The sequence below is a fragment of the Catharus ustulatus genome, chromosome 10 (genome assembly GCF_009819885.2).
Source record: "Catharus ustulatus isolate bCatUst1 chromosome 10, bCatUst1.pri.v2, whole genome shotgun sequence".
Taxonomy (NCBI): domain Eukaryota; kingdom Metazoa; phylum Chordata; class Aves; order Passeriformes; family Turdidae; genus Catharus; species Catharus ustulatus.
Window position 1 is genome coordinate 9,378,569 of NC_046230.1, and position 24,641 is coordinate 9,403,209.

At 39.3% G+C, this 24,641-nt stretch overlaps 1 protein-coding gene across 12 annotated transcripts in view; it reads right to left on the reverse strand.

The window, feature by feature from the left end:
* Window positions 1-24,641, reverse strand: part of DOCK10 (dedicator of cytokinesis 10) — a 120,521-nt gene that overhangs the window by 40,301 nt on the left and 55,579 nt on the right. For all 12 annotated transcript variants that reach the window (XM_033068471.1, XM_033068469.1, XM_033068475.2 and 9 more), the window contains exons 8-23: window positions 22,819-23,002; window positions 21,154-21,239; window positions 19,062-19,145; window positions 18,030-18,185; window positions 16,308-16,529; window positions 15,468-15,590; window positions 14,766-14,848; window positions 9,245-9,367; window positions 7,915-7,994; window positions 6,658-6,845; window positions 5,967-6,032; window positions 5,022-5,114; window positions 3,055-3,178; window positions 2,782-2,903; window positions 2,076-2,162; window positions 1,444-1,536 (exon numbers count right to left, since the gene is read on the reverse strand). In XM_033068471.1, the coding sequence (XP_032924362.1) occupies window positions 1,444-1,536; window positions 2,076-2,162; window positions 2,782-2,903; window positions 3,055-3,178; window positions 5,022-5,114; window positions 5,967-6,032; window positions 6,658-6,845; window positions 7,915-7,994; window positions 9,245-9,367; window positions 14,766-14,848; window positions 15,468-15,590; window positions 16,308-16,529; window positions 18,030-18,185; window positions 19,062-19,145; window positions 21,154-21,239; window positions 22,819-23,002 (1,914 nt within the window). The remainder of the gene's footprint in view (window positions 1-1,443; window positions 1,537-2,075; window positions 2,163-2,781; window positions 2,904-3,054; window positions 3,179-5,021; window positions 5,115-5,966; window positions 6,033-6,657; window positions 6,846-7,914; window positions 7,995-9,244; window positions 9,368-14,765; window positions 14,849-15,467; window positions 15,591-16,307; window positions 16,530-18,029; window positions 18,186-19,061; window positions 19,146-21,153; window positions 21,240-22,818; window positions 23,003-24,641) is intronic.

Below are 24,641 nucleotides of genomic sequence, written 5' to 3' on the forward strand. Positions count from 1 at the left end.
CCTTGAATTTCTCCTAGATTTTTATTTCAGGCATTTCCAAATCATGACAGAACTTCTAACAAAGGTATTAGCAATTTATAAAAAATAGCAAAATAAAATGAGAAGATTACTTAGTCTCTAGTTATATTGCATAGTTGATCCCTTCTTGCATACAAAATTGTCTCTATTTTCTAATAAACTCACTGGAATATTTTTAAGCAGTAAGCTACAAACACCAGATAAAGAACAGTGCAATTCTGGTGGTTTAGTCAACCAGCTTATTGTCTAGAAAGCTGTAAAGTTTTTATGGATTCCAAACTTTGCCCATTATGCTCAATGGCTTTCCAAAAATTATTTAGGACTTCATCCTGTAGAGGTATAACCTTCCAAATAACACTGATGCTTTGACTTGTGAATACACACCTTAATAATTTCTTTAAATCAAGACACTATTTGGAAATAAAGCCACTCTTCTCAGGTCTGCAGGTAGACCTGCATCTACAAACAAAAGTAGTGGCCAGAGAACTAGCATGATTTATTGGAACCTATTCTTTTCTTCTTAAAGAAAAATCTCTTCCCAAGCAGCTTCTATCTGATTAAGGTATACATTCATACAGGAAAACATCACCAGTAAAGGGAAGAGGGAAAGCACCTACATGGTGGTAACATCTAAACTCCCAAATACCTGCTGGACTTTAGAGTGCTAAAAGGAAATACAGTAAATGTCATATGTATGATGCTTCAGTCAGTTCAGAGATGGAACAGTCACATCTGCCTTCAGTTTTCTTGTTTATCTGTCTGTTAATGTTCCACAAGCACAATGCACAGGAAGAACTTTGGATTTCAGCACTCATGAACAGGTGAAGAATCAGGGCTTTACATTCACCTGCTGCTCTTCTAATTAGCTTGTCATACTCCTCCCTTCTCACAGGTTTTGACCTCTATTGACCACAGGCACATTTAATGCAGCTCTTGTTTCATCTTTCAGGTGTTCTTTCTGGTTTCAGAACTTGACAGGCAACAAGCACCCTTGATTTATACACACACCAAATACCCTGAGCAGCCCTCTGAATAGCATCCAGGTTTTTAGAGGAGGTAAGGATAGAAGTTATTTAAGGCAAGAGAGGATTATCAGGAATATTGCAGCTCTACAGGCTGCAGCTCTTTTCCCAGGCATTAAGTGGAGCAGCATTCCCTTATCCCCTAAGGGGATCTGAGCTTGGGCACAGGCTGCATCAGCAGAGCTGCTGGGGCAGATGCAGGCTGTTCTAGGTGAGAGGGGATGGGAGGCAGCTGGTGACCAGCAGTGTATCTGTCACATCAAGTCCATCTGACTGGAGCTGTCACAGACCCTCTGCCTGCTGGTCAACCTGTGCCATGGTTAGAACTCTGCAGTGAGGGTTCAGTTGAGAGAAAGCCCTACATACAGTTGTATAGTACAATTTGCATTGCAGGTTACTTTACCTTACAAGAATTGATAAAGTTTGAGGTAGGAGGCTGAGACAGATCCTTTTCCCTTTCCTGGCACTGATGGAAAAAGTTATTCAGGTATGGATCCTAAAAACAGGAAACATTCACATTAATGTACATTGTAGATGATTATAATTTAGTGCCATAATTAGTTACAGCAATCACCTGTGACACCCATGAACACACTTGGTCCCCACCATGTTATACTGGAGACGCAGGAAGAAAATCAATTGATTGAGTCCAAACCATTGGCCAGCACAGCTTGCTAAATTCCAGGTGCGTTGACTAATCCTTTTTCACTGCTGTGAGTGATTATTTTTTTCCTCACAACCTAAGAGATTTCAAAGGCCAGATTTTTTTTTTCTTCCTGGTACTTATAATTTATTTTCTTGCTGTTTAAACTGATATTCCATAATTTTTCTATTGGTATAAAGCAATTTTTATTTTTCCTTGAATTGTGCATCCTTAATGTATGTTTTTTATCACTGGCATCTTGCCCTCCTGCACTCAAATAATGTTTGTGTTATAGAGACAAATTCATGCATGATTTTAAAACCCTTTTCAGATGTTCCCTGACACTTTTTGTGTGTAAACAGGTCACAGAGCTAAGAGGAATGTAGGCTTACCTGAGTATTTACTGTTGATACAACGAAAGTAGAGACTTTGAAAAGTGGTTTCCCACTGTCTACCCATTTTATATCACTGCCAATCTGCTGTTAAAACAAAAGCAACAAAAAATATTTTCCACCTATTTCCCACTTAGTCAAGCTTGCATCAAACTTACAGTGCACAGTTTCACAAACATCATCACTGCAATACAAACCCACTTCTCAGCCCAAGATCAATGCTACCATTCAGGGGACCAGATCCTGCCCCACCCTGTCCTCATGACAATAGCAAAACAAACACAAGGAGGCAGAAATACTCCAAGCTGGACTGAATCTGCAGGAAAATATGATATCACACCACAAAACTGGAGAATGAATCATGACTGTGGATCACATCAGCTGGAGAATGAATGTCATATGGCCTGAGTTTGTGAAGAGTTCTTTTTGACCACTCTGATTCCCATTTTGAGGGGTTATAACACTGTAGAATATATAAAACACACTTTTTTTCCCACATACACCTGTGAATCAGCAATGTAGGACACTCAGGTGCTGCATATATTGGTTCTTATATCCAGTGATATAGAAATGAATATTTTACACCAGAAACCTTATTTACCATTTACTCTCCCCAGCAAATGCAAATGGCAGTCTGAGCTCATGCAAACCACCAGCCAATGACTGCTCTGTGCCATTTGAGTCACATGGAGGTGTGAATGAATACCTTGGTGCTGGCTGGCTCCTGAAGGCTCAGGTAGTTGGGGGGAAGGCTGCTGGCCACTGGCACGTGATGCTCGTGGGAAGCCAGCTGGGCATCTTTCAGCAAAGGGAGCCAGGCAAACCCCACTGTGCACAAGAACAAATGGGACACTCTTTGGAAAAACAAGCTTCTGAAGTTCAAAGGAAGACAATAACATCCAGCCAAAAAAACTTTGAAATCCTTATTTGAATGTACATAATGTATATTTATAATTGAAAGTAATTCTACTACAGGTACCTGGTGTTTCCAGAGCCTCTTTCTTTTTGGCATTAGCTTTTGCATTTATGTCACAGGTGACATGATAAAATGAAAACAGAATGTGGTGTTTCTTATGGAGTTGAGTGGGAAGTTCAATTTTCACCTGAAATGTAAAATGTTACACCTCACTTTAGTTTAAAAATCAATTAAATCAGGCATCAGAGATGGGCTAAATGAGTGACATCTCTCTACACAGAGGTCTAAGTATAGCCTGCCTTTACTGGGTAATGTTTGCTCCATGATAAGTAATACTCTCTTAGGGAAATTGTTTACGTTTATCATCACTTCTACTTAAAACAGCTTTTTTCCACTTTGTCTTGTGGAGGAGTATTTTCATTAATGATGAAAGAGCATAAGATGAAAGAGGACAGAACTAAAGAGTGGTGGACTCTGCCTAGAAGTGATCACCTGCACTTTGGCAGCCATAAATAGCCAGCCTCATGCTCAAAACTAAAATGACATCTCAGCTACTGCTCCATCATCATTTCATGGCAAAGACCAAGTAATAAAGGCTGACATGAAAACAAACTTCTATTTATAATTTCTGCTCAGTCTTAAATCCCATATCATGCCATCCATGAAATCCTGCACACTGGTTTTCAGGTATTATTAACCTATTGGGATAAAAATACAAACTAATCAGAACATGTTACCATAAAAACTCATAAAAATGACCCTTTGCTCCTGTGAGCTGTGATGAAATTTATCCAAGCTAATCCTATGCTAAAGTAAGGGTTAGAAATCGTTGGTAAATGCTTCCAGTGTTAAATCAGCTTAAGAGTAAGAGCCTAATACTATAAACAGATATAAAATGGGCACCCAGAGACAGATGAAGACAACTTTCTTCCTAACATCCTACATTCTTTTAAATTCTGCACTTGCTTTCCTAGGGACATTTAGGAAAGGTGCACACCTCTTCCAGCCCAATTGGCTATTCACATCTGAATTCAACTCCTCACCCAGGTTGAAAGTAATCTCCCCAAACCAAGTGGCTCACTAACATCACACGAAGGACACTTTCAGATGTGTTAAACCACAAAATAAGGGGTTGCTAATCCTTTACAAGTTTAAAATCTCTGAAAATTTAATGCTTTAAGTTGCACCTCAGTTCCTAAACAGGAATCTTTAAATTGATACTTCACAGTTGTACACTATCTGCTGGCCTTCTCCCAGCAATTTTATCAAAGGAAATTTTTACTGAAAAAAAAAAAATTTACTGACTAGGAAAACAGTTTGGAAAATGCTGGCTATAAACTCTATGCTGTTTGCCAGGCTTATCACTCATATAAAGCAGTAGTGGAAAATCCAGAACAGACACTTGACATTCACAAGCCATCAAACACACCAGTCACTAATAGGGCAAAATCAAGTTCACCTGCAGGAAGCCTGAGGAATCAGCTCTTGTGTTGGTGAAACAAAGATGCACGTGAGCAACATTTGGCAAAGGCCACCATATGGGTTACCCTATAGCTGCATCCTCAAAGGCACCACAGCTAAAGGACTTGCTGCAGCCACCACACATCACTGTACATTCTGTTCAAACCACTGGATCAACAAAAATGCCCTGATGCAGATCTTATATGTCAGAGAGGGATTTGTTCTGACACTTGGCTCCACACTTCATCACAATGTTTACGGTTTCCATTAAATTCAGAGATGCAGCTGGACCCTTAATGTAATCCAGACGTGCATTTTAGAGAGCTGGACTGTTCCTAATTAATTCTACAGCATCTTAACTGTACTCAGAACATCTTACAAAAGGAACAATCCACTGAGTTGATTTAAGAAGAGAAAACAAAACGTGAGACTGCATGTCAATCTACATAGCACAGCCCTTCCACATACACAAGCAATGGCAACAGAAACATTCTGTACAGATATTTTTCTGTCTCATTTGCAAACATATGGGACTGGCAGACATTTAATGAAAGAAAAAGCAGACTGACCTCATCATAGAAATCAGGATTCTGGGAATGATGCAGCACAGCAGTGTAGGCTGAGGTTGTAAATAAGGGTCCACCTGGCTTCCCATAAATACACTGATAAAAGTAACATGTTTCATTACATTGGGAAATTCTGCTGAAGATACTAGTATTGGTGCATCTAATATGTATGTACATTTAAAACAATTATCATGAAAGATTGATCATTACTTTATCAAATATTAAAAGAAATGTTTTAAGTGCTCAAACCTGGATTTTTTTTATACACACTTCCAGTAAAAGTCCATTGATTCTGTGAAAATTACCCTATGCTCAATTAAGCAATGCAGACTCCTTAGACTTCTTCCTTGTTGTTATCAATTTCAGAGTTTTCTGTGAAAAGCTTTACAAAATCTATTTCACTTTTATGCAGTTCAATACACAATACAGTGCTTTTACTGACTTTCAAATGTTACAAAAGCTACCCCTGTTAACAACCTCTTTTCTGGTAGGGTCCTGTCTGGGCTCTCCTGATTACTGAGTAATGGCAGTGTTATTTATTGCTGGGAAAACTAGACCACAACTGGACTATGCAACAGCCCCTGGGCAATAGCAAAGTCAGGAATTAAGTCTCAGGTCCTTCTAATTTTGTGCCTCACTCTTTTCAATTAAGTTTCCTGAGCTCAATCAGAAATGTAGGATAAGTGATAAATTCTAGAAAAAGCAAGCTGCACTGTAAAAAAAGGTTCAGTTTTCTAATATTATCCCCTTTCCCCTCCACCAGTCAGAAGGCTGGCACTGTAAAATGGAATCACTATGACTTGCTGGGATCTAACACAACCACAGTGCAAAATTAGAAGGATGTATGGCAACATCCACTCTTGAATTGTTCTCGTTCCTTATTCCTGAATTTTATAAAAAATGTCCTCAGAAACAGCACCCTCTGAATTAACTACTCTTTCAGCTCACCTTGAGTGGCTTTGCTCCTTCTTCATCAGAGCTTTTGAACTCAATGCACACTGTTATATTCCGTGCCTGGAGAGACAGGAGCATATTAAAGCTGAGATCAGAAATAGGGTACCCAAAAAAACTCAGGTAAACTACAGAGCTGGAATAAAGCCTTTTCAGAATCCAAGAGAAATACACAGATGGTATATCAATATTTATAAATGCCTGTAAGTCTCAGTGATATCACTAGAAATAAAATTCCCAAGAAAAATGAAAAATGCAAGCCAGGCCTCAACATGACTGTTTAGAAGCAGACTCTTAAGTGACCAGGACTTACCTATATTTTGTTCTTAATTAGTTTTCAACCACCATGCAAACACAAATGGTACCAGGTTTCATTTAAGAACTGCAAACATTATCTAGATTAATTTTATCTGCACATGTTATGTCATTAATATAAAGCTCTCCTGAAAATTGTGAAGAAGGAACTACCACATTATCTCTCTTTGAAACACTGTTAAAACTTAAAATTAACCCATAGATTCATTAAAATTGTACCAGTGCTTTATGATTTTAAAAGTTGAGAAAGATGAAGAGCCAGCTCAGTGACATCACCATTTTCCTCTCCTTTATAAATTCTCCTGGATTCCTAAAAAGATCTTATGCAGGCCACTAATACCCCATGTTGGCCTGAATCAGTCACATGCTGTACCTTGTTGAAGTGTTTTTGGCTGTCATACTTGAGGTGTTTTGGGTAGATGTATATTTGGTTCTTGTACACCCTGTAAGGTCGAGAATATTTTGTTGATTCCTGCACAAACTCCTCAACTTCCACTGTAGGTTGATGCTCCTTTACGTTATGGAATGGTTTGATTGGAATAAAGGATGAAGTTACACAGTCTTCAAAAGAAAAGAAAAGAGACCTATCACATATTGTGGTTGTTTTTACTGTCTTAGTACTAAGAATAAGTAACATTGAGATAGAACATACAAAATCCTGCCTTAACTTATGAAAAATGACTAATGCTGAGATGCCTTAAATTTACACATTACCTTAGAACAGTGGCAATTAATCATCCTTAAATGATTTCTCTCACTTGAATTAAACTGGACAGCACTGGTAACCTCTTTTGACACCCACAGTATTTGGTGACATTTGATGGTGTAACAGCCCCATTGGTATTTGGACAATTTCTACAGAATGGAGTGAGTGATGCTGCTTCTAATCAATTTTACAGCTCATTTAAGTTTTTCTATTACCTAATAACATAATAAAAAAAAAATTGAAGAAATTAACAGTGCAGCACTAGATCAAATATATGGTGCAATTGGGATAAGTGAAATCAGATCAAGAAACAGAAGCCCTCTGTCACTGAGGCTGGGAGAGATTAAAATTGGACAGAGAATACTTTCTCTTCCTGCACCATTAAAGCAGTGAGGCATTTAACTTCATGGGGAACTCAAGCTGAGAGGGGCTTAAGATGTCCAGAGCAAACAGAACTATTTCTGGGAAAAGCCATTGGACAGACCCTGCCTACAAACTCTTTCCTCAAGTCAGAATAATCCCCAGGAAAAATCTACCAATATCTTGTGAGGAAGCTGAAAGAAGCTTGTGATCCCCCACACACACCACGCCAAATTTTACTTCCTTCTAACCTAGTACAAGAGGAAATTGCCATTTTCAGAACAATGCAGGTGCTCTGCAGCCCAGGCAGGCTGGGGAGAAGTGGCTCTAGGCAGCTGTAGCAGTGTGGAATCTTTCTTGTCTTTCACAGACACTGAAAACTGGGCTGGATCTGGCCAGGTACAGGATGAAAGAGAGTGGTGCCATTGAATGACAGCAGCTCAAAACCACTCCCCTGCATACACTTTCCTACACAATGGACACTTCTGTCAGAACTGTCTTGAGGTGCAACTATGGATGGAAAGCCTACAGCAATGTCTTGTTTAATTAGAAGTGGAATCATACTTGGATGTTCCAAAGGAACACAATCAACTGCAATGTCCAAACAGCCAGGTATAGTCTGTATTTTGCTAATCTTCTCTGCTCTGCAATGAGATAAATGAAAACATTTTCAAAAATTAGAACAGAGATCATAACATCACAGGAATTAATCGAAAATTAAAAACAGAGCCTTGTTTAAGATAGTTAAGATACATTAAGTACATTTAACATATACCTATTGGCTAAACTCTAATCAAGTGTAACAGCAGAAATAAAACATGATTTAGTGGTTTCCTTTTTTTTTCTTAATCTCACTCCTGCCTTTTTTTTGCAAGCAGTATTATTTCGTAGAAAAGGAAGTGATGAAGCAAAATTTATGAGAATTAACTTACCTACTTTTACTTTCTAAAATCTGAATGAAATATTCCCTAAAAGGAATTCAATGAGCACTTGGATGAGAGGAGTTCAGGACATTGTGGTTCCTGCAAATGCCATGCTGAAATGTGACCAAGACATACTCCTTGTGCCCAAGTAATTTGAGCAGTGCCAAAACCACGATGCTAAATCTTTGTCTAGGAGATGTTTTAGGGACACAAACACAGCAGTGGTGACACTAATGAAGTCAGTAGAGTGTCCTGGCCAATAACAGTAAGGTGGCACAAGGGCCTAATCTAAGCCCATAGCAGATATTCAATCTTCCTAGGATCTCTTTTTATAGAAATGGAACAGAAGTTTTTTAGATTAATTCATTTTCAGGCCCATTTAGAGTAGAAGAGACAAGGAGAAATAGAAGGTTTAATTCTCATGTTACTTATCCAGTATAAACACAGACCCTGCTCTAGGATTAACCTGATTTATACCTGTATGGAAACTACCCAGCCAAACCTCTGTTCAGAAATTTACAGGCTGTAAAACACTTGGAGAAGGTTTTTACTTTCGATGTCCATTCTTGAGTCTGCCATGGAGACTCAAACAAACAAAAGCAAGGAGTTGGGAAACCCACAAAGAATGATTCTGTATCTCTGCCACTCTTTTTTTTCTTTTCTGTTTTTTCCCCTGAGATAATGTTGGATACTTCACCTGCATTTCCCATGATAAAAGCTGATTTAAGCAATCACTATTTTTAGGCTATAATAACATTTATTTTAATGTGCCAAATGATGTTTCAATTTTCCTGGAAAGTCCAACCTCAAGCACTCTTTGGCAGGTAATAACCTAATGTGAAAAACATTAATGTAATATAATTTAACATGGCCACTTTGGCACACTGTGTTAAATGAAGAAAAAAATCCCAGCTACAATTATTCTGCACAGCTTTAAAAAGCTTAAAAGCAAATTAAAAACTTTTCCTTACCTTCTGTATTCTGCAATTAGTTTAATCAAATCTTCCATGGAAATCTTATTACTTTCTTGCCTGAATAAGGGTGAGAATCGGGAATCTCTGTCAACATTTCCCTGATTATCTTTAAACACTGGCCTGTAAAGAAAAAAAATGACATATTTATAAACATTCATCCATACATATGTATGGATGGATATTTATACTTGAGCATTTGAAATTGTCATGCAATCTTTTAACAAGGTTGTGATATGAATTCTCACACAAATTCATGGCCTCTCTGTAGATTTTCACCCAAAAGAGCCCTGCCAAGCTTTATGCTTGCAGGACAATGACAGTTTCAGTTTATTCCATGTACATCCCAGGCCTGCAAAGACCTCAGACCTGGTTTGAGCAAGAGCCTCTCACCCATCATGGGCGTGACTTCTCACTTCAACAAAGAGACTGATTCTTTATTTCAAGGAATCAATTTGGAGAATTCAATGCATCAGTAGGTAGTCTCATCCATGGGTAATTTAATCCAAGAAGTTATTATCCAAGGAAAGTCATTATAATTTTAAATAATGGAAATCATAGCTAGCTGTCAGATTTCAACTACCACCTCTTACCACATAAAGGAACATATGATTTTACAGAAACAGGGTAGAGACCTCAATGAATGTTCCTTGCATTAAATGTGTCCTGTGCCCTCCAGGAGCACGACACCAACTCACTGTGACTTAGCATTCCTTCACAAAACAAGCTTGTGGAACACCAACTAAATTTTAGATGAACCAGCTACAAGTACCCACTGAACTGGAAAAGAAGGATAACCATCTATAACCGAGAACAATAAATATCAGCTGTTGTGTGCACAGGAAAACATTTCCAGACATTTCCATTCCTGCTCATTGACACTTGCAGGATTTAATTAAGACATTGCAGTGCCCTTTGTGTATCCTCAAGGGTCACATAGGCTGGCTGGACAGGATAATGTAACAGTTATCCAAATTAATGAACCTTGGATTCAACCGTAGTATGAAAAAACATTGCTTAACAAAAGTAAAATGTTCTTGACACTAAGTGCTGTTCTGTGAATCATTTGGCCAATCTTGCTTCCTTAATTTACTTCTCTGTTCCAGTGCCAGTGAGAAGAAGAACTGATGCCAGGACAAATTGTTGCCAGACACAAAATAAAGGAGCAAGCCTTTGGAAGAGGATCCCAAGAATAATTATAAATGCACCGTATCTTAACTTAATTAACTGAGAGAAGCATCCCTATCTCATTTCTTTGCAACTGTTGAGAATTATCAACTCTCTTCTATCAGATTTTTACCCCCAGCTGTTGGAGGGAATAAGGTCCACAGTAACACACCATGTCAAAAAGCTTACTAGGGAGAAACCAGACCTCATTTCTGGCAGGCACCACGTACTCTACAAATCCTATTACACTGCTGTCCGAAAACAGAAAAAGAAAAGGAAAAAGATTGAATAATTATTACAGTATTGGTGACATTTATGGTATTTCTTGGACTCGGCACAGCTTCCTCCTCCAGACTAACAGAGAGGACCAAAACATTGGTGAGTGATTTCCTTTGTGCCACTGGGCTCTGCAATGTGATGCTGAGCAAACCCAGGCTCTGCTGGAAACTATTAACTGATTCCAGAGCAGGCTCTGACACTGAGCACACCCCTGCTCAGTGCAGCAGGGTGTAGGGGCACTCACCAAGGAGGGCTGCAGATGCAAGTGAAAAAGGAAGTGAAGCTGGAAGTAGCTCACTCTGGGTCAGTGGTACTGAGCACTGCCTTCAAGGAGGCTCAGGGACACAGCATTGTGATCCTCAAGGTGTCTTCAAACCTAAAATAATCCATGATTGCCCACTCCTCCTCTCTGGTTTGGAGTCAGAAGGGCCTTACAAAATCATCCTGTCTACAACCACTGCTCCAGAGCATCAGTGCTCCCTGGCTATCCCATGCTCTCCCTCTAGAACTAGTTCAGCCATATATCAGTGCCTAAATAAAGCACTCAGAACAAAATTAAAGGCATGAAACCACCACCAAACAGGGAAGCATTTTTATCTCTCCACCTTACACACAGTATTCCATTTATATAAAGGTCTTACAACACATGAGTAATTTAAGTTTCCATTGAAAACAAGATAACTCTACTTAAAAAGGTAGGTTTTATGCTCTGTTCAAGTTTTACTGGTGTCTCCATTCCCCAGGTTCATTAAAGCTGAAGAATTTTCAGAGTAGCAAATATTGAGCACATTACAGCTGCAGTTAAGTAACTGCAATCCCATGCTTTGCTATATCCTTGCAGGTGGAACAAGAGTGTTCCTTGTCACAGGGAACATACTGAAGGCACTTCAGAATGACAACTGCCACATCAAAACAAGGAAATGCTTTAAAATCTTCCACAGTCAGGAGGTCAATATTTGTCTAAAATATTAACAATGCACCTTAGTGCTGGGTACCTATTTACTGAGATATTTTAATAAGAATCATTTCAAGAGATTATAAAAGTGGTTATTTAGGGGAAAGTAAGTTAATAGATTACACTAAAAAACTAAAACTTCATCTCAGTACTTCAGTGTTTATATGATTCTGCTCTTCTGATGTTGTTAGCTGATTGTCCACCATCCTAAAAACTCGTCAAGCACAGAAAACCTACACATTGTTCATCATTTAACTTTGAGAAAGGTTATTTTTGAAGTAGTAGTTTATGATCTGTGGGAAAATTGCTCACCTGCAGGGTTAGACATTGAGTGAAAGATCTGCAGCTACTGGAATCCAGTGCAGTCTCAGTGTCTGCATCTCCCTCGACCTACGGCAACTGAACCAAATCAGCAGCTGCACCCGTGCTGAAGGATTTGACACCAGCTTTAAAGCACCATGTTTATGAGGGTGGAGAAGGTTTGAAGGAGTAAGAGTGTAAAAGCTCATTTCTGTGACTGAAGTTTCCCCCCACACCTACAATATGTAGCTGAGGCAGATATTTGCAAACTTTGGCAGTTGGGGCAGGAAAATGAGACTGTGACACATTGTAATTCTAACACATCCCCTAATTATACCTGCGAGAGCACACAGACACCAGATTTCCCAGCAGGATCTCAGGGAAGAACCCTGAGTCATGCTTTTGAGCAATGCTAACAAACTGGTGCCGCAGGAGCTAATTAAGAGTTTCAGTCACATGTGCAATACTCAACTGTCAAGAGTTTGGCTTGCTGAATGCGTACGTAAAAATCGCACTGTGACCATCTGTAACTGCTTTAAGGAGGGAAAATTTCCACACAAAAACAGAAGTGTGGTTATGCCAGAATGAACTAACTGGAAAACACATTTCCAAACCCAGGGTTTTGCTATTTATCATAGCCAAACCATTTCTTTCCCCCTGTAGTGCGATAGCCTCATGTGGAAACTTCTATTTTCAAGCTGTGAAAACAGAAATAGATTTTATACTTTGCTTTTACCAAAGTCAGACCTGAACAATGTTAATACATAAGCAGATGTAAATGAGCTTGGAATTTGAATTTTCTCAATGTACCCCAGCTTGACAGGTATTTAGGGGGCTCTCTGCCTCACAGGGATAGCAGCAAAAACTTCGCTCATGTCTGTGAAGCAAGCTCAGAGCTGCAGCCACAGGTCTGGGCTGAGGCACACACTATGGGATGCACTTGGGAGCACAGATGGGGCACACACAGCCCAGCAGCTAAAGAACCAGAGGAGAGGGGCACAGCCCAAATCCTGCTCCTGCCCCCTCCTCAACACGAGGCAACAGGGATTGACACTTGGAGAATCCTACGGAAAGGAAATACACTTCTTTCAAAATGAGAAGAAAACCTTTCCGTATTTTATTTCTGGCAGGATTTCCTGAAGCTGTGGAAGAATGTTTCAGCCTTCTTTATACCCATGAGTGCCTGGCCAGACCCTGAATTAGTTAAAATCATCGCACCACTGAAGACAGCTATTACAGCAAGGGCTGAGTTGCAAAACATATCACTGATGGCAATGCCACAGAGCACAGGCAGGCAGAGTTAATAGGAAGCTTCAGGTCAGTCTGGTGCCAAGCCTGCACCTGCTGCCATTGCACACAGTCTGTCACTTGGTACAAGTGTCTCTATCAACCCATCAATGTGATTTTGATGAATGGTCCTTGGGCTACACAGAAGTAGCAAATATTTATGAGTATCCTTGAGCTTGTGATGACAGATCAAAACACATTAACTGCCCTTCTCTTGAGCACTCACCTCTCCTGTTCTTACTGGATATTGACTAAAAGGTATGTAAATAAAATATAAATGAACCCTTAAAATGGCCATACCTCACCGCATGTTTTCTTCTTCACCATCTAAGCACTATATTCTAAAATCAGAAGTTTTTCCCCTGCACATGTCATGGGAAACTGTGTCCTGGTGCTCCATGCCCCACACCAGAAGCACACACAGAGCTCTCTCTCATAACCACAGGCAATGCCACAACACAACTTTTTCACCCAGCACTTGCTTTTCCTTTCTCCCTACTGAGAGCTTCAGGCAGCTCTCCACCTGGCCTGCTACTGTGAGAACAGAAGCCACAGAGGAGGAATGTTTTCTCTTGGCAATTGATAGCTTTCCTTTTTATAGGGAATATGAGAATTTATAGTCCCTGCTCTAAGCATGGCAGAAGGAAGGGAGAGCTGTCACAGGGACACACAGGAGGGTCTCCATCAAGGAGCTCTCTCATCCCAGGGCAGCAGTACGTTGAAGAAATTACACAAGAGAGAAAGAAAAAAGGGAGAGGACAGAGAAAGGAATTACATCAAAACTTCAAGGGACAATAAATGGGGAAAAAAAAGGCCTATTTGGTAAAGGAAGATCAATAGGCAAAGGGGCGCCTCAGTCTTGAAGTGAGGCCAGCAAAAAAATTATACAGGAGGAGAGAGAAAAAGAATAAAACTCCATTACTGACACTGCACTGACCTGCAATAAAACCCAGCTGATCTGCCAAATGAGAAAATAGAAGTTCTCTATCACTTGAAGAATACAACAGTTATCCCATAATCCATCAATATTACCCCTAAAGCATTTCAAGTCCTTGGTTAGACTTTTCTTAAAACTTGACGGGCATCAAAACAAGAACAGAGCCTCAAGAACAGGTACCTGTGCCCCTACTTTCTAGTTGCAAACTCTATTTCAGACCACAATTACCATTGCAGAAAATTCTTATGAGAACTGTGACCTTGAAATCTCTTTGGTAATTTTCAGTGCCCAATGAATGGTGGAGCTCACGATAAATTGATATTCTGTCAGCTACCCTTGCTGCTTCCTGGCAACTTCACTACATACCTGAAGAGAAGATTCCACCACAGTCACATTTAATGAACAAGTAACTGACACTTAGCTGTGAGAAAAATAGGGCTATGAAACAAAAAGCCTGCAGGATATTCTGGGATCTGGACCAGAGAGAAAGCTTTGTTTAGCTTCAGGCAGAAAAAGTGGAAAAGAATAAAAGGACAGAAGTCTAAGGGAATAAGCTATGAGTTGCTTATAAAATCATGAAAAGAATGAATACATACCTCACAGACCAAGCAAATGGCATACGGTATTTCCCCAGCTTGCTGCAGAACTGTTTATTGGATTTCAACACCTTTTGTGCACACTGCAAAAAAGGAAATGTGAATTATTTCATCAGGATCATTCCAACATCCTAAATGCTGCACGAAGTACATCCAAGCTGAAGAGGTTACAGTGTCTCTACAATAATTTGAATAACTTGGCCTGATACTATTCATAACAAAAGGTTTGGGGTGGACAGCAGGGCTATCATAAGATGAATATGATGCTCCTGACAAATTAAACCCTGTCACAACTCCTTTATTCAGAACTGCAATTAAGTTGTTATTCCAGTTTTCTGTAATTACCCAATGCAGGTGCAATGCCTGCTCTCAGAGACAGAGAGGTGCCTGCCCCAACTTTGCTTCTGTACGAAGTTCTGTAGCTCATAATTTCTAAAACATTGCTGACAGAGAACATCACTGTTGTAAGGCATAACCAGCACAGGAATGCACCACGGATGGATTTGCAAGTTGTAGACAAAATGGAGCTTCATTCATCCAGCCAGTGGAACTTGGACATTTGCTTTCTGAAGCATGGGGCTCCCAGGAGCTTGTCCTGTTCAGCAGCCACACTGCTGAGATTTGTCAGCACGATTTGCAATGCCTTCAGCTTCCAGCAGGCTGAAGCTTACAGAGCAGGAAAGGATGTTCTTGTTACATTACCTTAAAGGAATCAGGATTCTTAATGTAAGGTTCGGCACTGCTAGCAATGTTTCCTGTAAGCACCTTTTCTATTTTTGCCACCAGTACAATCTCAGAGTGAGGATTACTTATGGAGAAAAGAGCCTGTGGATAAAAGGGAGAACAGTTCAAAAGTATGCAGCAATCTGGAGAAAGGAAATACTGCCAGTGCTCTCTGTTGATGGAAATGGTAACAAACCAAATCCAGAAAGGATTATTAAGGCTAATTATCTCTACTTATTCAACACAGCCAGATGGAAAAGAAAATCTTTCTGCTAGTGCTGAAGTCAGCTTGTGCACAAGCAGCACCTTGCAAACAGATTGACCCAAGTCAAAAAGCAGGGGGATCATGTCAGTATGGCCTAACCTAACTGTTCCTCTTGGGCAGCCCCTAAAAGCTGGCCTGAGTCACTCATTCCTCAGGGGAATGATGGAGGAGAAAAGGTAACCATGCTGATCCAGCCCACAGCTTATGGCAACAGCAAGAATGTGGAAGCAATTTGAGATTATTGCAGCATCTAGGTGTTGCTTTGAGTTGTGATTTTGTTTGGCTGGTTGGGAGAGGTCAGCAAATGTACCCAAAGAGCACAGGAAATATGGGTGCTTTCTCTAAGTAAGAGACACTAACTTTTATCAGTTTTGATTGCAATGGTCTATACAGGGAGCTCAGAAAACAAGTGGCTCTGTACAACTGCCACACAAATGAGAATTTTCTTGGAAACAAGAGCACAGCACACAAAAGTTCTGCAATGAAAAAGAATACTAGTGAACTAAAACAGTAACACAAGTCACTAAAAGCTATGCAAGCCACATGTGGAATACCTGTTTGGGGTATTTCAGCCACTCTTCTGGGAAGCCTTTCACCTGTGGTTCTTCCATTTCATTTGAGTCCATATTTTCAAGTGTACCATTTTCTAATGGACTCGAGGAACCAGAAATCATCTGTCTAACCAGAGTGTGGTTCAAATCCACATGAAAATCAGCAGAGATCTTCCTGCCATCCCTGACATCATACAGTGCCACACTCACAAAGAACGGCTCTACCTGGAGAAAATACCAGAAACATAATACAGTGACAACTGACAGGATGGGGGTAAACTCTGTCTTCCAATGGATTTCTGCAACTAGAAAAAAAGAAAGTAAACAAATATTATGTACAAGTTATGAGATAAATTAAAAGCACATTTGCACACACCCCAGATTAGGTTCCAATCATGTGAATTTATGGGCTTTTAAAGAAAGCTTGTTAACAGGGTGCCAGAAGAGGAACTGACAGCTTAGAAACTCACAGAATCAAAACCAAATAGATAACTAACTATTAGAGTAAATGAATACAGCCCCAGGAAACACGCTGCAGGACTTTTAAAATGCAGATTGAGAGTCATCATAAAAGGGGAAGAGTGAGTGTGGGCTTTCAAGGGATGTCAGAAATGCAACACAAAGATGACAAATGTAAGGGGACAGAAAATGTTTACTGCTACGAACACAAAAGCGTGGGTGTATTATTCTGTGGGAAACACATGTTCCATTTTGCTGGGAAACCAAGAGCATTCAAACCACTCTGACAGTGCCCACTTATCCTATGGCAGAGTACCAGGGAATTCAGTCCTGTGACTGAAAGTAACCTCCAAAGATCATCCATAATTCTGATGGAATAAATCAGCCTCAGCATAACACCACCTGAACTGAACAGAAATCAGAACCTTAAAACTGTGGAGATAAACAGCAATGCAGAGCAGGTACAATGTTCTTTGCTTTTTCAGCCTCTGCAGGGAATATTGCATGCCCTTGGTGCAGTTATCATGACTTTATTTAAATAGTTATTCCAGTCTGCCAAAAAAAGATATTGATTACATCATGCTAAATTTGCATTCACTGTAGAGGTCATCTTCAAATGAAAAACAAACAAATCAACAAACAAAATCAATGCCTCATATGTAATATATGAAAGTGGAGTTGCTGGGACATTGATGTCTCATAACTTTTCTGCTTCACAGCAAAACTAACTAAAAGCTATAGACTGACATCTACATCTCAGTTTTCCCAGCCCTTTTTTTTTTTACAGTAAGAATAAGCAAAATTTTCTGGTTTGTCCTGGTTTTAGTTGGATTTTTCCACTAGATGAAACATTCTGTCCTTTCTATTTTGCCTTCTCTCCTGTAACTTTATCTGCTTGGTTCCTTGTCTCTCCCTGAAAAAAAAAAACCAGAAACCCCCCCAGTTCACCAGTAACTGATATTCAGTTGCCTCCCCACAGAGGTCTTGTTGTTCTTATAGCAATTGTTAAGAATCCTCAAAGTTTGAAATATTTTTAATCCTTCACTGAACTGTAGCTAAAAGTCAGAAATGTAAACCAGCTTCAGAAAATCTATTGAAAAGTTAATCAATTTTGTTATTCAGTCCAAAGGGAGCAGTAATACAGCTTTTTCCTTCCACTTCTCTTTCCAAATTAACACATGTACAAAAAAAAAAAAAAACAAAAAAAACCAAAACCCCAACAAACCAACCCCCCCAAAAAATCACAGAGAAATAAGAAAAGCTTACATTGGTTAAGGGATCATTTTCATTTTCAGTAACACAGGCCTGGAGATTCAAACTAAGGGATTTGCAGGTAATTAGGATCCTCTTGGCAGGCTTTTCTTCAAATGGCTTTATCACTGAGTTTGTCCCTGGAAACTCCTTTTTCTGAGGATTCCATGCCTGAAATAAGTAGGATAATTTGTTATACATAGGAAAAAAACCCATCATATTCCAAAACTAAGTATTCTTTTTAAGGTTTTGCAACCACTGAAACACCTGAAAACCTTAAAAGTCACTGCTGGTATCTTCATATTACTATAGTAAATGAGTGTTATTCTTAATTTGTAGATTAGGAAGCAAATCAAAAAGACTGCCTGAGGACATATATAATTGTCAGAGGAAGTATTAGGGATTCAAATTAGGTTTCCTATAATTTCAGAACTAACTTTTTTCTTGTTTACTTACTGTTTCTAAAATTTTAGCTTTTAATTTCCTCATATAGATTAAAAACCCTCACATTTTCAGATTATTAACAGCACATTTTAGAATTAGAGGCATTTCCTTCTTTTCCCACTACTTATACAACATATCACTATTTCAATTTGCTTAATACTTGGAAAAAAAGTCTTATACTTGATTGACATCAGGCTCAAGTCTAAATATACACTGATCCCAATGTTACTTAAGCCTTCTTTTTAACTAAAATAAAGTTTCCATTTAACTCGCATCCAGTGCAAGAAATAACTTTATTGGAATCCTGACATTAAATGTTAAACTTTGCTTTAATGCTTGTTTTAAACTAATTCAGAGCTTAGCTCAGCTGGACTAGATGACCTCCAGAGGTCACTGCCATCCTCAACCATTCTGCAGCCAAAGTGAGGAGTGTGTACAGAAATCTCTGTACTCAGCTCCCCTCCCTCTTCACTGCTGAAGCCTTGGGTATACCCAGCTGCTTGCTGAAGTGCAACCCACTCTGTTGGCTCAGCTAACCCAATTAGCTCGTGTCACCTGTATTTTAAAATTTCTACAAATTACAAAAAATTACATATTGCTTACTGCTATATCAGGATCCAAAGAGAACAAGTTTAGTCGCTCTGTATTTCGAGAGGCTTTCACTGTTTCTTCTGTTTCTGTGATGTACTGTGGTGACAGATAATAAATTAGTTTTCTGCACAAGAACAGAAATCCATAGAGTTGTTAGACTTCTAAATGAGTGATCAGTGTTTCACTCACAACATTTCCCACTTCTGCAGCAGTTATCCCCAAGCACCTCCAAGCACTCTTTGCTTGTGAAGCAGGGATTTTCAGGCCATGACATATTCTAAGGAATCCCAAAATAAATCAATTAAGGAATTCAAGTTCTTGTATGTTCACATATGCTATCCATTGAGGACGATGTCAGACCTCTGCATCCAAATCAGTTTAGAGATTCCCAAGCAGAGGGAAATAAACCCTCAACAAACCAGCCCCACAGAAAAACACCTGTGCCAGGGGAGGGCAGAAAGGGGAGCAGCAAATGCCACTCAGCCTTACAGGCAGAGCAGACACACAGATTGCAGTGTCACCCAAAGGGAAGGCTGGGAGTCCTTTCCCACCCACACTCTGCCACAGGGAGGATCACACACAATTTCCTTTTTGACAGACAAATGCTTAAGTTAATAGCAAGCACTCTGACAAAACCAACTTCACCTTCTGAAGTTACCTGGAGCTTTCCTACTCTTCCTTCTAAACATTTATCCTTATGCCTAACTGCAAAAACCTTTTTCCTTACTAGTTAAGCTCATTTATCCAATATGTAAAGTAAGCCCTATGAAATCCCTTCCCCTTAAAGGTCCCTTGGGATATTTCAATTGCTCAATTCCTTCAGTCTTTCTCTGCATGTCGATTTTCTTTAAAAAAAAAAAAAAATAGTCTCTGAAATATTAAGAGTCTCCATCTTTTCTGATTGTCTAGGACTGAACAAAACCCTTAGCTGACATGGCACAGGATATTCTCTTGTTCAGGTCCCAGTCAGTGCTCCATGTCTCCCACATCATGACATTGCCAGCACACATTAAATGACAAGCAGCAGCAGCCCAGCCAGACCAAGAGCTCTGTGTTCACTTCCTAACATGTATCACCCATGGCCTGACCTGCAGAAGCAGGTCCAGATGTGGTTTAGGTAGAGATGGGATCAGGATATTTATCTGTCATGGACTAGGAAAAGGCCACAGAACACTGCTGTATTCTGGCTCTCTCCTATAACCTTGCAGGCACCAGTGGTCATTGAGATATCTGCAAAATACCTCAGATAACTGCATCAACTAAACCACTAGAAAGAATCTACCCAGAGACAAAATGATCAGACACTTCTGCTGCCCTTAATACATAAACTCAGATACATTTTATTTGGTTGGTTTGTTTTTGTTTGTTCCGTGATCTGTTTTTTTTTTTCTTTTTTGAATTCTAGGTGACCACTTCACATATATGAATATGGCCTACAGTAAAATTCTGTCCTCAATTGCATAGATAGCTTTCAATTCAAATACGTGTCACATTCTCAAAAGCATTTGGCTCTGCAGACAGGCAGCATCTACAGCAGCTCACTGGCAGAAGGCTACAAACAGATTATGCATTCATTTAAGAGAAAGCAGTGAAGCATTTCCAATCTAGCTTTTCATTAAAAAGCTTCTTAGCACCATATACAATTATCTCATCCACATGAAGCAGTTTATGAGCTCCAGAGGACAAAATGCCTCCCCTGGTAGCACATGCATCTTTCAATGAAGTTACAGAAGGTAATGAGCAGTTCAGAGCTCACTTCCTTGCCAGTCACACAGGAAATCTTGGCTCTCCAAGGGCCAAATTCTACAGAAATGCAGTTCAGATGAGAAACTCAACTGAGAGGACCATATTCATACTGAGTTCACAGGTCTAAATCAAAATACTCTGTGGGGCACCTACTCTCTTTGCACCTAGTGGAGATTTTCACACATAAACGAATGAGTTGCTCAGAAAAAAAATTATTTCTGTCACTTGTTTTGTCTCTAACAATTATAATAGATTGCCATATTTTTTTAACCTTTCAAAATATTAAGGATTTGCAGGCATTTTTCATCTAGGAAGTTTTTTCCACTAGACTTGTAAAGAAAAATGTAACATCCCTTACTTTTGCAAAATCGGGGTGCAAGGTGTTCTCTGAAGAATCCACCTCTTCTTGAGAGCAATCATAATTCACTGAAACTTCTGCAGGGTCTTGAAGAGAAGAAAAAGCCCAAAATGATCTTATTATTCTTGCTATTACCATAGGGTTTAAAAGAGAAAAACCTGTATTTCCATTTTATTTCCTTCTATTCCCTTCAGACTCATCATCTCTCCAAATGGAAGTGATGCCCATGCAAACCTCTGTCCTCAACCTCATCTCTCACTGCTGATCACTCTTAGTCTATATTTAAACTTCCAAACAACACACCTGACTACTCAGTTAAGCACCCAACACATTCATCCATGACAAATGTTCATACCCACGACAAACACATTTTCATCTCAGTCCTTTCTGATGCAATACCAAGGGTTCATGTCAACCAGAAGATTTTGGACTCCCAGTAAAGAGAGCATTCAGTGAGGCAGGCAGGACCTTTCCTGCTCTTTGGGAAAGGGAGGGATGCAGCCTGGACTCCATGAGCTGTGCACCTCTGGATCCAGAGAACAGCACTGAACACAAGCCCTGTGCTTTACTCAGCTCACCAGGGAGTGCTCTGCTCTCAGCCCCACGTGAAAAGTCATTGCAGTCACTTGGGGCTCTTCTTGCCAAGAAAGCCACGTGTCTTTTGACAAGTTAACTCTATAGCACATTCCCATAGCTTGTTATCAGCTTTTTTACCAGTAGAGACTTCTGTTAGCCTGTGTTTTTGACCTTTTATGCACATATTTCTTCCTGTTTGATTAATATCCCTTATGGGTGGGATTTTCAGAAGTACTCCTCTGATTCTGAAGCGCAAGTTTCTTGTGCCTCCAAGTTCTAAAAACATCTTTGTCTACAGGAAGAGTAGTCTGTCCTTCCAAAATTAGAACTTTTTATAAATATTAGGCTAAAGAGTTCAGAACTTCCCTAAGATTCAGATGCATGTGGATTCAAAACTTTGACTTAGCTCAGAGCACGTTTTACAACTGTATTAAGGTTTCAAGTGTTTTCAGCCTTAGAATTTCAGCTGGAGTTCATCCAAACTGTATGTGGATTTATTATGTGGAAAAATGAGTTACTGCAACATGAAGACTGCAGTATAATAGAACATCCAATTCTTTCTTCCATACTGAGAGAATAATGTGCAAGTTCAAAAAAGTAAGAAATAAAAGTCAATAAACTTTCAGAGAAAGAGACGTATACCACAGATTTTTTTTTTTTTTTAATTATTAGCTCCAGATTTTTAAAGAAAGCAAAATATTGGAAAAAGAACTGATCAAACCACTCTCCAGAACAAAACTTTTTTAAACCTTCAGAGTTCCAGGACAGTAAAACACAAAGTGCCAGCAAGATCACTGACAGAGAGAACTAAATTTAAAAAAGAGCTGCATATGCAAAGTAGAGCCATGTTGCTCCTGCTGACTTTGTGGAAAGAGTTTTACCTCCCCTCCAGCCATGAAAAATGATCTGAGGGGAGTTAGCTGACATTGTTCAGGGATTGCCAAGACTGGTGCTGCTTCCTTAGAAATCAATAGGTACAGAATCCATTACGAACTCAGGCAGTTAAAATGATTAAATACTGATTGAAGGTTCCACTTTTTTCACTTGTTTAAAAAACCCCCAGCAATACAAGAGATTTTTCACTCTTACCAAGTCTCAGATCAGTGAGATCTGCACTCTTCCTCTCCTGAATTGTTCCCTCTGGATTTATTTGCAGGATTTTGTTGAGAGTAAAAATCCAGTCATCCATATCCTGCTCATTTTCAGCTGCCAGCACAAAGTATGTGAGGTCATTCATTTTCAACTCAAAGGCATGCTTCCTAAGCCTGTTATTCTGTTGGAACAAAAGGAAAATTAAAATAAACACTAAAACTAATACAAAAAGGTACTGAAAAAGGCATCCATGAAATGGACTTGTATATGGTCACTCCTTAAAAATGACATTTAAGCAAACTTCAGCGGCTTTAAAGAATATTCAAATAGCGCGATATTAACACAAATTTCTGTCAATCTGTACATTTAAGAGCTTCTGTGCCCAAACATATGTCCTATATTCAGCCATAGAAATCTAAGATGGACAAGAGTGCAGAAGTGAACACCTCCCATGTGGAACAATAAAAGACCTCTGGTCACAATGTGCTACATGAGTTGGAGTGGTCTGGAGAGAACAGCTCTAAAAAACAAGCCTCTTACACTTTACCAGCACATCAGACACCCAACCAGATAAATTAAAGTATTGCCAAGTCATATAAATATTTTGGGGAGAGTGGGAGCAGGACTTTCCAGAAGATTGCAACAGGACAGATTCCTGAACAGTAACTATTACTGTAGGTACTTCCCATATCTATTTTGGCTTGGAAGGATTTTAAAAACAACTTAGGGGATTTTAACAATTTTTCACAAAAGGCAAAGTTGAGGTATAGTGCTGGTCATTCGTTGCAATGCTATAATTTTGAAGCACAAAATAAGAACAAATACCGAATGTCCTGGGAATAGATTGAGCTCCGAGAGCTGTTCTCTGCCACCACATTTTACCTGCAGGAGTCTATCAATTTCTGTCATAAGAACTAACAGGTGCTTAACTACTGAAACAGCTCAAAAAAATTAAACAAAGTGATGGGATCTTACATAACATCCTTAATTTCTCAAATTTACCCAGTTAGTGAGGCACACATCTCTTAGTCTTAAGGAAGCAGTTGCATCCATTTTCTCCTCCTTGTTTATTTCTGAGAGAACAGTAATGCATTCTATCCTCTCTTGTTTTACTGAACTTTTAAAGCTGACTGATGATGGACAGCAGTGCCACCATTTTGATTTCAATATTCCAGAGGATTGCCATCACTTTGTTGACAGATTTAACCTTGGACTGATGCTGACAAATGAAAAAAAATTATCCACTCTATAACTGGTAATTTCACTCAATTTTTTCTTCCTTAACAGTCTCAAATATAATCACTGTGATCTCATATAGCTCTGCATACTGCAAGTATTTTTCTGCACAGTTCTATATGAACTAGTGAAGAGGTTTCTAAGCCAGATGGTGAGATGAGTGATACTTTTATTGAAGAGAAACAGAGGCCAAATCTGATACTGATTAACAGAGGAGGATGCAAACCCAGGACATTGAGAAGGAAGTTCCATGAACAATTTTTTCCAGCAGCAGAGATGATTTAGAAGATTCCTACCCAATCTGTTGCTAATCACTTGCTCCAGTTCTTATATTACATGTCATGACCCAGATCAGGAATCACTTAAGACTGAACTACTTCTTCAGGAACTACTTGGGTCAATGGGGTCAGACAAATCTTGGCTTTCCAAACTGACTTGGGATTCTCTGAGTGTATATGTGTGCACGCGTGCTATTTTTTAGTTCTGCTACTGGAAATTCTCTTGATAGGAAATAATTTTCCTATCAAGTACTTTATGGAGGCTAATATTTTTTCAGGGTTATAAATTTTAGTTGATCAAATGAA